This window comes from Heptranchias perlo, chromosome 20, assembly GCF_035084215.1.
Source record: "Heptranchias perlo isolate sHepPer1 chromosome 20, sHepPer1.hap1, whole genome shotgun sequence".
Lineage (NCBI taxonomy): Eukaryota > Metazoa > Chordata > Chondrichthyes > Hexanchiformes > Hexanchidae > Heptranchias > Heptranchias perlo.
In genome coordinates this window covers 36485762-36501154 of record NC_090344.1, presented here as the reverse complement: position 1 = coordinate 36501154, position 15393 = coordinate 36485762, and the positions used below count along the sequence as shown (strand labels likewise).

At 45.0% G+C, this 15393-nt stretch overlaps 1 protein-coding gene across 1 annotated transcript in view; it reads right to left on the bottom strand.

The window, feature by feature from the left end:
- Nucleotides 1–770: 770 nt before the first annotated feature.
- LOC137335702 (protransforming growth factor alpha-like) overlaps nucleotides 771–15393 on the bottom strand; it is a 44314-nt gene continuing 29691 nt past the window's right edge. Inside the window, exons 3-6 of the mRNA XM_068001002.1 lie at nucleotides 11784–11901; nucleotides 10537–10686; nucleotides 2304–2407; nucleotides 771–1785 (exon numbers count right to left, since the gene is read on the bottom strand). Coding sequence (XP_067857103.1) covers nucleotides 1778–1785; nucleotides 2304–2407; nucleotides 10537–10686; nucleotides 11784–11901 — 380 coding nt within the window. The 3' untranslated portion in view covers nucleotides 771–1777. The remainder of the gene's footprint in view (nucleotides 1786–2303; nucleotides 2408–10536; nucleotides 10687–11783; nucleotides 11902–15393) is intronic.

The following is a 15393-nucleotide window of genomic DNA, read 5'->3' as shown; positions in this document are numbered from 1 at the left end:
CCTGTTACATAGGAACAGGAGGAGGCCAATCAGCCTCTCGAGCCTGTTACAAAGGAACAGGAGGAGGCCATTCAGCCCCTCGAGCCTGTTACATAGGAACCAGAGGAGGTCATTCAGCCCCTCGAGCCTGTTACATAGGAACCAGAGAAGGCCATTCAGTCCCTCGAGCCTGTTCCGCCAATCAATTAGATCATGGCGTAACTGCACCTCAACCCCATTACCTGCCGTTGTTCCATATCCCTTGATGCCCTTACCCGACAAAAATCTATCGATCTCTGTTTTGAAAATTTCAATTGTCGTAGCATCCAGAGCCTTTTAGGGGAAGAGAGTTCCAGATTTCCACTACCCTTTGTGTGAACAAGTGCTTCCAGATTTCACCCTTGAATGGCCCAATTCTAATTTTAAGATTATGACCCGTCATTCTTGATTCCCCCACCAGTGGAAATAGTTTGACTGCATCTACCCTATCAAATCCTTCTAACATTTTAAACACCTCAATCAGATCACCCCTCAATCTTCTGTAGTCAAGGGAATAAAAGCCAAGTTTGTGCAACCTGTCCTCATATTTTAACCCTCCAGGCCCTGGTATCATTCTGGTGAATCTGCGCTGCACCCCCTCCAAGGCCAATATATCCTTCCTGAGGTGCAGTGCCCAGAACTGAACGCAGTACTCAAGATGGGGTCTGACCAAGGCTCTGTACAACTGAAGCATAACTTCCTCCCCTTTGTATTCCAGACCCCTTGAGATAAAGGACAACATTCCATTAGCCTTCTTGATTGTTTTCTGTGCGCTAGCTTTTAATGATTTGTGCACTTGACCTGGGGTCTTCCTGATTTGTCACATCACGAGATGTATTTGCCCATTGAAAGACCGAGACTCGTTTTTCCGTTGATCTGTCCGGTATTATGGTTAACATGCCCGACAAAAAAAAAACCTATTGCCCGCAGTTGCTGTATACTTTGGAAGACACAGGCAGGAGGACGAGTGAAAGAAAGATTGAATCACCCAGGCCCACTTCTGCGCCATTTAACGCAGCCTCCTCCTCCCGATTTTTAAACATTAACAACACGCGTTTGGTTAGAAGGAAAAAAAATCGATTCAAATGCGTCCGAGAATGCTGTGAGAAATCAGCAGAAAGTGCAGTAAAACTCCCTTTATGGGTGCCTCACATAGAATGATGCAGCCATTCGGCCCATCATGCCTGTGCCAGCTCTTTGAAAGAGCTATCCAATTAGTCCCACTCCCCTGCTCTTTCCCCATAGCCCTGCAAAATTTTCCTTTTCAAATATATATCCAATTCCCTTTTGAATATCTGAACGTACTGCACATCCCGACTTAGCCTTATGCGACATACATATACAATTTAAATATATATATATATATATATAAAAACAGGTTTATTTTCATGTGTAAGAAGTTTAAATAGTTTCATGTATAATTTGAGTTCTTTTCTGGTCCTTAAATAATCAAACAATCCCACAGCTATTTTTCGATACATTCTGTGATTTTAGAAGCAGAGATGGCACTTCTTCACTGGAATTTTGTTACTTCAACATTTCTATAAATTAAGCGACAAGGTTAAAAAATAAAGTCCCACACAATACAAAATGTTTTCCTTCGTGCTCTTCAGCAGACCTTTGCGGTCCTTCTACCTGGTGGTGAGATGTTCTCAGAAGTGGCCGGAATATGAATGTCGTGCGCCCGTTATTGTACTGTGGCAGTGGAGAGGTGAACGGATGTCAGAAGTGGCCAGCACTTGGCAGATCGCAACATTTCTCACACCCCTGTAGGAAACAGAAATGTAAAGGAGTCGTTAGTACAGGCGTCGCCATTGGGAAGATAACCTCATTATTTCAAAGTACAAGCTCATTACGTTTTTTTGCCAGTTTAGTACTTTTCAAGTGTAGTCACTGATTTAATATAAGAAACGCGGTAGCCAATTTGCACACAGCAAGGTCCCATAAACAGCAATGTGATCATGACCAGATAATCTGTGTTAGTGATGTTGGTTGAGGGATAAATATTGGCCAAGACTCCCCCTGCTCTTCTTCAAAATAGTGCCATGGGATCTTTTACATCCACCTGAGAGGGCAGTCCAGGCCTTGGTTTAACGTCTCACCCGAAAGACGGCACCTCTGACAGTGCAGTACTCCCTTAGTCCTGCACTGAGTTGTCAGCCTGGATTGCGTGCTCAAGTCTCTGGAGTGGGACTTGAACCCATGACCTTCTGACTCCGAGGCGAGTGCGCGACTGACAGAGCCACGGCTAGTAACCACTGTCCTTTCTCTTTTGTCTCCCTTGCCTGTGTCTCCGTGACTGCCGGGCGATCTGCTCTTCAGAAGGCTGGCTTCGGGTCTGGAGAGCATCTTTCTGCACAGTTCACACTTCTTTCGTTTCCGACAGCAACTACCAGAGAGAGAAAACAAAGAGATGCCGGTAAGTAATGTCGGGAGCAATGTGGATATCATTTTGTGTAACTTTGGGAAATATTTTGACTTTGCTCTTTTTAACTCCAAACTCGCTGCCCCTCGGCTTAGTTGGCTTCATTGAACTCAAATCTGCACTGACTTGAACTAATCTGCACTAGAATGATACCAAGGATGAAGGACTTCAGTTATGTGGAGAGACATTAACCCAGGACAGAGAGACAAGAGAAGCTGGGATTGTTCTTCTTGGAGCAGAATTTTCAATTCTGAAAATTAAAATTAAAATTAACACTTTTAATTTTAAGAGGAGATTTAATAAAGGTGTTTAAAATGATGAGTGATTTTGATAGAGTAGACAGAGAGAAACTGTTTCCACCGGCAGGAGGGTCGGTAACCAGTGGACACAGATTGAAGAGGGGAGATGAGGAGTATTTTTTTTTATGCAGCGAGTTGTTATGATCTGGAACGCGCTGCCTGACAGGGCGGTGAAAGCAGATTCAATAATAACTTTCAAAATGGAATTGGTTATATACTTGAAGAGGAAAAATATGCAGTGCTACGGGGAAAGGGCAGGGTAGTGGGACTAAATGGATAAGCTCTTTCAAAGAGCTGACACAGGCGCGATGGGCTGAATGGCCTCCTTCTGTGCTGTATGATTCTATGGGAACCTGGTTGTTCTCAATGCAGCTGAACCTGGTTTGCTCAGTAAATGGCACAATCTTTCACTCTGGAAGCAATCCAAATCCAGGACGACAGAACCTTTGGCGGATCCAGATTTCCACGACTACTGCTCGTGTGGAGGAGAAACACGGACACTGATTGCTTGGGGCCAAATGGCCTGTTTCCGTGCTTGAATTCTGTGTGATCCTACTTAATTTTACTTGAAATGTTGCCAATTTTATTGACTTGGACGTGACCTGGAACTTGATAGCAGATGAAAATACAAATATCTGGACTAAGGCCAGATTGCTGGTCCCGACTCTGGTTGTTGCACTTCTGCTCAACAACTTGCATTTATATAGCGCCTGTAATTTAGTAAAACGTCCCAAGGCGCTTCACAGGAGCGTTATCAAACAAAATTTGACACCGAGCCACATAAGGAGATATTAGGACGGGTGACCAAAGGTAGGTTTTAAAGGAAGAGAGAGAGGTGGAGAGGTTTAGGGAGGGAATTTCAGAGCTTAGGGCCCAGGCAGCTGAAGGCACGGCCGCCAATGGTGCAGCAATTAAAATCGGGGATGCGCAAGAGGCTAGAATTGGAGAAGCGCAGAGATCTCGGGGGGTTGTCGGGCTGGAGGAGTTTACAGAAATGGGGAGGGACGAGGCCATGGAGGAATTTGAAAACAAGGATGAGAATTTTAAAATCGAGGCGTTGCCGGACTGGGAACCAATATAGGTCAGCGAGCACAGGGGGTGATGGGTGAACGGGACTTGGTGCGAGTTAGGATACGGGCAGCAGAGTTTTGGATGAGCTCAAGTTTACGGAGGGTGGAAGATGGGAGACCGGCCAGGAGAGTATTAGAATAGTCGCATCTGGAGATAACAAAGGCATGGATGAGGGTTTCAGCAGCAGATGAGTTGTTGTAATGGCAACGCTCTGCAATTGGGAATAGTGCTGAAAATACATGAGGGGGGAAGGGAAATGTCGGGGGGGTCTCACTCTTGCTGTTTATAATAGGTTAAAAGTCTTGTGGATGGCAACGCACTTACTTCCTGACACACTTAAAGGAGTTATGTTACAGGTCTGGTAACCCAAAGGCATGGACTAATAATCCAGAGAACATGTGTTCAAACCCCCAAGTCTGAGAATTTAAATTCAGTTTTAAAAAAAGTCTGGAAATAAAAAAGTTGGTATCAGTAAAAGTGACCGTGAAGCTGTCAGTTTATCGTTAAAAACCCAACTGGTTCACTAATGTCCTTTAGGGAAGGAAACCTGCCGTCCTTACCTGGTCTGGCCTATATGTGACTCTAGTCCCACACCAATGCGATTGACTCTTAACTGCCCTCCGAAGTGGCACTAGCAAGCCACTCAACTGAATCAAACCGTGGGCAACTAGGGATGGGCAATAAATGCCGGCCTCGCTAAGCGACGCCCACATTCCGAGAATGAATAAGAAAAGCGAAACTGCGGAGTATCCCGACTCACTGTGAGCAATGCCACGGGAGATCGGCTAGTAACGCAAAATTAAAACGGGAGCATTATACCACATGGCGGGATGAGGGGGGACCTGTAGCTGAGTGTGAACTGTGTAGCAGTATCAACGCAACTGCTGCAAGTGCGAACAATGGCAGCACAAAGGACTGGTAGATTCAATGTAAGCTTCTGTAGTTGTGTACGGGATTGCTACACCCACATTGGTACTTTGCTGATGATATATCTATAGAACATGTGGCAGTGAGCACTGACCAGGAATGTACCAGGCTGGAGTAGATTAATGCATGATTCTATCAACCTACCATTAAGAACCACAAAACGACATTTTGGGCATAGTTGAAACTCTTACAAAGTGCGATAAGTTCTTTAAATAATACTTGAGGTTTTTTTTCCCGGTATGAAATAGTAAATAGAATTAGTTCCATATTTCGAACACTGCATGTGAGAAATGTAAAAATGTACATTTGTTGCAAGGGGAATGGAATATAAAAGTGGAGATGTTTTGCTACAGTTGTACAGGGCATTGGTGAGACCACTTCTAGAATACCGTGTGCAGTTTTGGTCTCCTTATTTAAGAAATGACATAATTTCTTTGGAGGCGGTTCAGAGAAGGTTCACTCGACTGATTCCTGGGATGAGGGGGTTATCTTATGAGGAAAGGTTGGACAAGTTGGGCCTGTATCCACTGGAGTTTAGAAGAATGAGAGGTGATTTTATCGAAACATATAAGATCCTGAGGGGACTAGAAGGGGTAGATGCTGAGAGGATGTTTCCCCTTGTGGGAAAGACTAGAACTAGGGGCCACAGTTTAAAAATAAGGGGTCTCCCATTTAAGACGGAGATGAGGAGAATTTTTTTCTCTCAGAGGGTCGTGAGTCTGCGGAACTCCCTTCCCCAGAGAGCGGTGGAGGTAGGGTCATTGAATATTTTTAAGGCTGAGTTGGATAGATTCCTGATTGACAAGGGAGTCAAAGGTTATAGTAGGAAGACGGGAAACTAGGGCTGAGGTCGCAATCAGATCAGCCATGATCTTATCAAATGGCAGAACAGGCTCGAGGGGCCGAATGGCCTACTCCTGCCCTTGATTCGTATGTTCGTATGTATCTTGGAGAAAAACTAGGTTCCTTTTTCCTCCCCTTCCTGATATTTACTGGCTTCCTTCATGTGTACCATCAGCCGACTTGTATCATCTGATGGGATGGCTTACAGTCCAGACAAGTAGGAAGCCATTCGGCCCATCATGCCTGAAAGAGCTATCCAATTAGTCCCACTCTCCCGCTTTTCCCCCACAGCCCTGCAAGCGTGCCTCAAATCTTTGTCTATTGGGCCTTTGTGATGACAACAAATGTTCTTGCGGACAAATACAAACCACATCCAATATCATTGAATCTTGTCTGCTCAGTAAACAATCGGGGGGCCTACATGCTTTGCATGCTGGTGCTGACAATGCTCTAAGATGGCTGGCATAGGTTAAATAAATCAAAGCAAGTTGTTGGTGCCCCACTTAAATGTCTGTTTACACGACTTTCGACAAGAATAAAGAAAGAACTTGCATTTATACAGTGCCTTTCACCACCTCAGTATAGTCACTGTTGTTATGTAGGAAACGCAGAAGCCAATTTGCGCACAGCAAGCTCCCACAAATAGCAATGTGATAAACAACCAGATAATCTGTTTTAGTGATGTTGGTTGAGGGTAAGTATCGGCTAGGACACCAGGGAGAACTCCCCTGCACTGATAATAAGAGGCACTGATAATGTAATTCTATTGGTGCTGCTTCTACTCAGAGAGCAGCTGCCTTGCTGTTATCAAAAGATGGTAGCAGGAAATTCAAACCCATCTTCATTTTTACCTGAAAGGTTCCTTTGCTATCTTGGTAAACATAATCTGCCCAGTTTATTCTGGTTTACAGGCCGCTTCCCTATTGCGTGTTATCAGAAATTTATGTACATCATCGAAACTCTTGCTAACTTCTTTAAAAGGTTATTTCAAGCGTTGTTTTTCTTCTAATCTCAAATCGTCCCGCCTTCTTTCCACTTTAAACCTTTTCCTCGACGAGGGAGCTCAAAGACCTGCTCCCAGGCTGACAGTGGGGCAGCATCGTTGATTGACTTGGCTGAGATCAAGAACGCAGGTCCCCTGAAGTGCACCAGTGCCAGTGCCTCATTCTGCGGCACAAAGGAGTTGCCAACCCTCCAGGGTTGGCCTGGAGTCTCCGGGAATGGAAGATTAATCTCCAGGACACTGCTGTGAGCAAAGCCCGGGAGAAACATCAATGGGGCGTTGCAAAAAAAAGTGTTTCTTTCCATTTTCTTTGAAATCTTTCATTTCTTAGTTATAAAAATACTGGACATGGGAAAAGGGCTGTTTGACTGACAGTCAAGAATCATCCAATCGACTGACAAAGAATCTAATCGCTTTCTGATCGGAGTGGGAAGGGGGTGAGCCACAAGCACGGACATGTCGGGCGACCAACGGCGGGAGTGTGGAGGCTGGGAGGTTGGAGGCAAGAGGTCCTGTGATGAAACCTCCGGGAATACGTCCAACCAGAGTTGGCTGCACAACAGAACTTTAAGGCTCCAGTTTGTTGCAGGCAAAATGGCAGCGGTCGTGTGCAAAACTGACACAACAGCCAAATACCTCATTTCCACAGCATGATTTTCTTAAAGGGGCCGCCCACAAACAAATCATCCGATTTTTTGCCAAAATTCGTTGTTTTGAATCAAGCCTGTTTGGAACAGGCCCTCTCCTGATCTCGCCATGTCCTTGGCATGGTGTTCTTCACTTCACTCCTCTGTGAAGCGCCTTGGGACGTCTTCCTACATTAAAGGCGCTCATCAAATGCTAGTTGTTGTTCGTTTCTTCATTTGAACTCGGAGCCCCGAGTTCACATGGAGAGCCAGTCTGTGCAAGAACATTTCCCACTACCTGCAAGCACTTGAGGTTAACCAGTGTGTGTGTGAGGTGGCGGGGAGAGCGGGAGGGAGGAAGGGGACCAGACCCTTACTGTTGCCTCAAAGAGGCGGGACCAACATTTGGTTGAGGAATTTCAGAACCAGAGTAAAACCATGGAAAGCAACGTCAAAACGGATCCAACAAAAAAAAAATCAGTGAGGAGGTGACATCATATGAGAAAAACCACATTGGGGTAGTTTGGCACCTGATTTTTGTTGGGTAAGGGTATTAAGGATTACGGAACTAAGGCGGGTAGTTAAGATACAGACCAGCCATGATCTAATTGAATGGCGGAACAGGCTTGACGGGCTGAATGGCCTACTCCTATTCCGAAGTTCCTATGGGTGTAAAACTGCCATTGGTGTCGTTGGCCACCCATTATTGGTTGCAATGGAAATTAAATTGGGTGGTTTCTACAACGGGCAGTCGATCGGTAATGCCAGTTCTACCCCTGAGCGTCCAGTTAAAAGTCTACCCCAATAGCTTCTCAGAATATAAACAGCACAGATATCTGTCTTGTCCTGCGATGGTTTGGGGAAAGCTTGGGATGAGATTGGCGAAATGATATATTGGTGAAACACATTGGAAAGTTTTAGTTTAGAGATTGAAATGAATACACAGCGATCTGGTGACACGGTGGACTATGCATCTGTTAACTAGTTTGGCTGCAGCTGGAGTATTGTGTTCATCAGCAGGGACCCCATTATAGCAGGATGGAAATCAATGGAAAAAGTTGCAATGCAGCTTGACTGTGAGGGGCTACAGTTATTAAGCAAGACCTGGTAAGGATTTCTTCACTGGAGTTGAGAAGGTTTCAGGGGTGATCTGATAGAGGTCTTCAACATTATGAGGGGCTATTATAAGGTAAATGTGACAAGAGGGCACACATTTAATGTCACCACAAAACGAATTAAAGAGGAAGTTAGCAAAAAAAATCTTTACACAGTGGGTGAAATGTGAAATTCGCTGGTACAAACTTCATGAATTCTTTCAAAAGGGAGTTCTTTATTTGCGTGAAAAAAAAGGAATAATAAAGGGTATGTCGAGTGAGCAGGAGAGTGGGATTAGAGTTGTGAGATATTAAAGGGTGTGGGGAGTGAGCAGGAGAGCGGGATTAGACTAGGTGGGATATTAAAGGGTATAAGGAGTGAGTCGGAATAGACAAGATGGGATATTAAAGGGTATGGGGAGTAAGTGGGATTAGACTAGCTCATGTACAATCCAATGTTGGTGCCGAGCAAGGTTGGAAGGACAGACTAGGGGTAATTTTGCGAAGCGACACCCTTGGGGAGAGCCTCGACAGATGAGGGCGCGGGTCGCAGAATCTACATCGCCTTGTTACAACCCTATTTCTGGCCGTGTCCCCTTCTACAAAAGACTCCACATTATGTCCTGTGATGTCCCAGATCCCATCCATTGATAAGAAACACTTGCTGCAGTTAGCTTCATGTAACAGAGGGAGCCTTGGAAGAGACAGAAGGAAGCTTTGCTCAGCTCATTCAGGTAAGGGATTGCAGCGCTGGATGAGAAAGTTTGCCCTTCATTGTATTCAGTGACCATAAGGCTTTGTCATCAGGTGGAACATACATTAGCTATACTTATGTAGACATTGTGCTGTTAAACCTAAGTTCGAGATGAGGGATCTAATCTCAGTTTAATTATATTTTATCAACAGAACAAAAAGTCTTCATTCCCATTTTCTGTTTGAGCTTAATCAGTGTGGTCACTTTTTCTACAACTTAAATATGTTAATGGTATGACTAGACATGCCAGAAGCAACCTCCAGAGATTCCAACGAATGTGTGTCAGCCACGTCGAGCCACAAAAAACACTGAGGTCATCACAAATTCAATTTCCTTTTCAGCTGATTTGAGTCTGTGAGTTTTGCATGAAATTTCCCTTAAAGTCATTCTGCCTCCCGTCCCATGACATATTAATGCCTTCAGCTGTCTGGGCACTAAACTCTGGAATTCCCTGCCTAAACCTCTCCACCTCTCGCTCCTCAATCTCAGTCTTGAAAGCTACAATTGATCCCCAGCATTCACAACGTTTTGTGGGGGGGGGGGAGAGTTCCAGATTTCTACTATCCTTTGTGTGAAAAAGCGTTTCCTGACTTCACTCGTGGATGTCCTGACTATGCCCCTTTGTTCTGGATTGCCCCACTGGAGGAAATTGTTTCTCTTTATCTACCCTATTGAATCCCTTTATCATTTTAAAGACCTCCCAGCAGTTTTTAGATTCACGATGAAGATCCCTATTTAAGAAAGAGTAAGTCATGGTTTCACCTTAGAGTTAACATCGACAGTGCTCTTTCTCACCCCATGACAAGTGCACGTCCAATTGACTGAGGATGGAGTGGGATCAACATCGGAAGCCTTATGCTTGTGAGTCCATTCATTTGTCCCACTCGCTGAAAGTGTTAGCTGTGGCTCAGTGGTCGCACACTCACCTCTGAATCAGAAGGCTGTGGGTTCAAGTCCCACTCCAGAGACTTGAACACGTGACTTAGGTCAGGGAGTGCTACACTGTTGGAGGTGCTGCTTTTCGGATGAGATCTTAAACCCAGGCCCTGTCTGCCCTCTCAGGTGGACGTATAAAATCCCATTTTGAGGGAGAAGAGGAGAGTTCTCCCCAGTGTCCTGGCCAATATTTATCCCTCAACCAACAGCACCAAAACAGATTTATCAGTGGGAACTTGCTGTGCGCAAATTGGCTGCTGTGTTTCCCTGTATCACAACAGTGACGACGCCTCAAAAGTACTTCATTGACCGTAAAGCGCTTTGGGACATCCTGAGGTCGTGAAAGGTGCTATATAAATGCAAGTTCTTTCTTTCTTTGAAAGGTTGAGTGAAGCTACCTTGTTTTCAAATCGCACTATCCGACTCTTCAGTTCTTAGAAATCTTTGCAGGTCTGCAAGGATTTGACCACTGATCCACCCCGTATCAGGCTCCCCCCCCACCCCACCGCCAGCCACCCTCTTACTTGAGATAGAACTTACTGTAGTAAGACACACGCTGCAATCAGGAGGACTGAGATGATTACAGACACCACAAGTAACGTGGCGATTGCTTGTTGCTTCTGCTTGATGGCCACGACTGCGAGAAGGTCAGCGTGCTCACATCGTATGCCGATGAAGCCGGGGTGACATCTGCAAAACAATATTTGATTTGTGAAAAGCACTCTTACAATCACAGAATCGTACAGCACAGAAAGAGGCCATTCGGCCCATCGCGCCTGCGCCGGCTCTTTGAAAGCGCTATTTTAGTTATGCAAGGGTATTAAGGGTTACAGAACCGAGGCGGGTAGATATAGTTAAGATACAGATCAGCCATGATCTAATTGAATGGTGGAACAGGCTTGCAGGCTTGAGGGGCTGAATGGCCTCCTCCTGTTCCTCTGTTCTTATCCAAATAGTCTCACTTCCCTGCTCTTTCCCCGTAGCCCTGTAAATTTTCCCTTTTTAAGTATTTATCCAATTCCCTTTTGAAAGTTATTATTGAATCTGCTTCCCTCACCCTTTCAGGCAGTGCATTCCAGATCATAACTCGCTGCGTAAAAAAATTCTCCTCATCTCCCCCTTGGTTTTTTTGCCAATTATCTTAAATTTGTCCTCTGGTTACCGACCCTCCCGCTAGTGGGAACAGTTTCTCTCTATGTACCCTATCAAAACCCCTCATAATTTTGACACCTCTATTAAATCCCCTTTTAAACTTCTCTGCTCTCGGGAGAACAATCCCAGCTTCTCTGGTCTCTCCACATTTCATTGTGTGTTTGGATGCTGGGTCATTCACAGTAATAGGGGAGGTTTTCTTGAGTGTAACTTGCCAGGACCAATTCCTGTGGGTTCTTCACATCCGGCCATAGCGAGCCAACAGAACCGCAGTTAAGTGAAGGGTAGTACCTCCAGTAGTACAGTCAGAGTGCAACCCATCACCTCTGATCCAGACATGATAGCACCACGAAGTCAACTATATCCTAACCCCCCATGAAAAGAAAATTCAATTCGTGGGCACAATTTGACACAGGAATTGACCTCACAAATGTTTCCTCAGCTGAATAACAACCAAATATAGGAAATGAAGCTGAGATACTTCATCCCTATTTAGAAAAAGCCATTTGTAAATGGATGCAGTCGATTGTCATTCAGACAGTGGGAGGTCTTCATTTTAAACTCTGGCACCAGAAGCACTTCAAAGATGGGCTGGTACGTTCTCTCTACGTATCTGCCTGCACAAAGCCACTTACATGCATGCTGCGGCCGATTCTTGCACCAAAAACCGGCATGTTCCATGGAAACAGAACTGACTGTGACTGTCGGGGCAATCATCAAAATGTGATCGAACAGCAGCTGCAACCGGGGGACCTGGAGATAGAGAGAGAGAGAGAGAGAAAAGACAAGGGCGATTTCAACATGTGAAACAATTAACCTTTGCACTCAGTCGCTGCGTGAAAGCCTCATTTTTTGCTCTCGTCTTCAGTTTCACATGATTGCTTCCTCAGCCTTTTGTTTTGTCTGTGCACCAGGTTTAAGGGCTGTCAGCTTGGCTCAGTTGGAGGCACTCTCACCTCTGAGTCAGAAGGTCCAAGCCCCACTTTGAGGACTTGAGTCCGACTCTTAAATGCAGCACCGAGGGAGACTTTATTGTCGGAGGTGCCGTCTTTTGGATAAGACGTTCAGGTGGATGTAAAAGATCCTACGACACTATTCGAAGAAGACCAGAAAGTTCTCTCGATGTCCCGGTCAATATTCAATCAGAAACAGATTAACTCATCTAACTTGTTTTGTTTGTGGGACCTTGCTGTGCACACATTGGCTGCCACATTTGCCTACGTAACAATAGTGGCTTCACTTCAAAAGCAATTATGAATGAGTCAAGGAACTTGTATTTATATGGCGCCTTTCACCACCACAGGACGCATCACAGACAATGAAGTACTTTTGAAGTACAAATTAACGACAAATGTAGTCAATTTGCGCACAGCAAGCTCCCATAAACAGCAATGAAAAAACTGACCTCTGTTAGGTGTAGGAATAAATGTTGGCCAGGACACCAGGGAGAAGACCCTTGCTTTTCTTTGAGTTAGTGCCACGGGATCTTTTACATCCACCTCAGTTTATTATCTCATCCGAGATACGGCACTCTCTGACAGTACACCACTCCCTCAGTACTGCACTGGGAGCGTCAGCCTCGATCGTGTGCGCAAGTCTCTGGAGTGGGGCTTGAACCTACCACCTTCTGACTCAGAGGTGACAGTGCTACCCACTCAGCCAAGGTTGACACCAATAAAGTGCTTTGGGACATCCAGGGGATGTAATAAACGGCCACATAATTGCAACTTCTTTCCCTTCTGTACTGTTCAGATAACTATTTGCAACCCATAATTCTTGTATGCTTTTTCTTTGAAGCTGCCTTAAGTCAGAGGCTGCCTTTGCTTTGCAGGTGTATCTGTGTCATTCCTTCCCAGCTTAAAACCATCTCTCTCGTACGTCACACGCAGCTTGCTCAACCGGCTCCTGATGTCGCGAAGCCCCGGGTGCAGTGAAACGCTAACAGTTTTCATTATAAAAAGGCGTCACATATCACTGAGGTGTAGATACCTAAGGAGATCTGATACTTGCTTACACACCTTTTTGAATTCTGTAAAGATACCATTGTGCAGTGCATCTACAGTGGTGTCGTCCTTTTTGTGAAGAGCCGAGCTCTTTGTTACAAATAAGACATACTACCTGACAGCAGGTGCTCATGTAGGTGTTTGTTGTGATGATATATCTCTCTCGAGTGCCCTCGCACTGATACTGGGCTGTTTGATATGTCGAGCGTTGGCTCCAGTCCAAAAGGTGGTGCAGGTTCTCCAAAGAAGCCGCAATCCTTTCAAGTTTTACAGTGTTTCCCTGCCTGCGTCAAGGCCTTATTCAAAGGGCCTGAGCTTGGGCAGCAAGGGGTTTGATGTTGGCCCGAAAGATGCCCATCAATCCTACATCCCGTTTCACCTCGAGCGCAACCGCAACACCTGTTACTCAGTGGAGAGATAAAATGCCGTCAGTCAGGTGTGTGTCAGATTTCCTTTGAACTCCTCGGTACAATAACAAAAAGGCTTGCATTTATATAGCATATTTCACGACCTCAGGACGTCCCAAAGCACTTTGCAGCCAAAGAAGTACTTTTCGAAGTGTAGTCAGTGTTGTAATGTAGGAAACGCAGCAGCCAATTTGCGCACAGCAAGATCCCACAAACAGCGGGGTGTTAATGACCAGATAATCTGTTTTAGTGATATTGGGTGAAGGATAAATATTTGCCCAGGACACCGGGGAGAACTCCCCTGCTCTTCTTCGAAATAGTGCCATGGGATCTTTTACGTCCACCTGAGAGGGCAGACAGGGCCTCGGTTTAAAGTCTCATCCGAAAGACAGCACCTCCGACAGTGCAACACTAATAACAGATCTGCACCTTCAGCAGAGAAACAAGAGGTGGGGGAGTTAGATTTTTATGCTCCATCGGAAAAAGTTGGTGCTGGCTGTTGGACCAAGATCTGACGTTAACTCCTACCCAACCATAGACTGATATAGTTCAACAACACTACTAATCTCTTGTTTAGGTAGCCCCCAATTTTAATGTTTTCCCCAAGACTAGGTCGGAGTAAAGTGCACCCCTCTTTGTTTCCCCCATCCCAATAATATCATGGGAATGCAGCAACATCAGGAACAGGAGTAGGCCATTCAGCCCCTCGAGCCTTTTCAGCCATTCAATTAGATCGTGGCTGACCTGTACCTCAACTCCATTTACCCGCCTTTGATCCACATCCTTGGTCACCGAACAAAAAAATCTCCCGATCTCAGTCTTGAAGGCTCCAGCATCCATTTGGAGGAGAGAATTCCAGATTTCCAAACTTCCCTTTGCGTGGAAAAAGTGCTTCCCTCCTGAACGGCCTGGCTCTAATTTTAAAGATTGTGTCCCCCTTGTTCTGGATTCCCCCCACCAGAGGAAACAGTTTCTCCCCACCCCCTAGTGAATCCTTTAAACATTTTAAACGCTTCGATCAGATCACCCAGCAATCTTCTATATTAAGGGAATACAAGCCTCGTTTGTACAACCTGTCCTCGCGGTTTAACCCCCTAAATCCCGGTACCATTTTGGTGAATCTGCGCTGCATCCCCTCTTCGCTTTCATGTCGGGCTCATCATCGGGGTTTAGAATTTGGCCTCTGCTTTTTCTTTTAACTGTGCTGTTGTTTGCAACGTAGGCTTTGGGGAATTGCGATTTTCAACTTGAGAAATGTTTAGTCATCTGGTTAAAGACAGCAACAAAAATACGATTGGATCATTTCCAAGTCTGAGACAACGTAAATCAGATAAAATGCTTTCTCTTCCAACTAGTCTCTGGAGAGCATTGCATAACGGAATAAATAACACAGTAAGGGAAGGATGCACAGAAATGATACCATTGATGGTGATCAGAAAGATATAATTTTCACTGGCTCAAAGGATTATGTTTGCATCCAGTTACAAATTTCACATTAATCCTTACAGCCAGGCTACTTTTGTCAACTAATGTGACTAACTCACAAAGATTTTCCTACTTTCTACCAATTATGCTTCACTCACATTGCGCCCATGTTTCTTTCTGGAGTTCTTTCCTGGACAGGGGTTGAAAAGTTGAACGAGTTCAAAGTTTGGAATCTGTTATTTAGGTGTCCAGTTTAACAGTCTGTCAGAGCAGCAGATCAAAAACTGAGTTTCAGGAAAGGGAAAGGAAATGAATGTGTTCAGAATGGGGACGATCTGTAGATGGATAGATAAACAGATAGAAGGTATGTACATAAATAAGTAGGTAGATAGATGGTGTTGTTTTCGTAT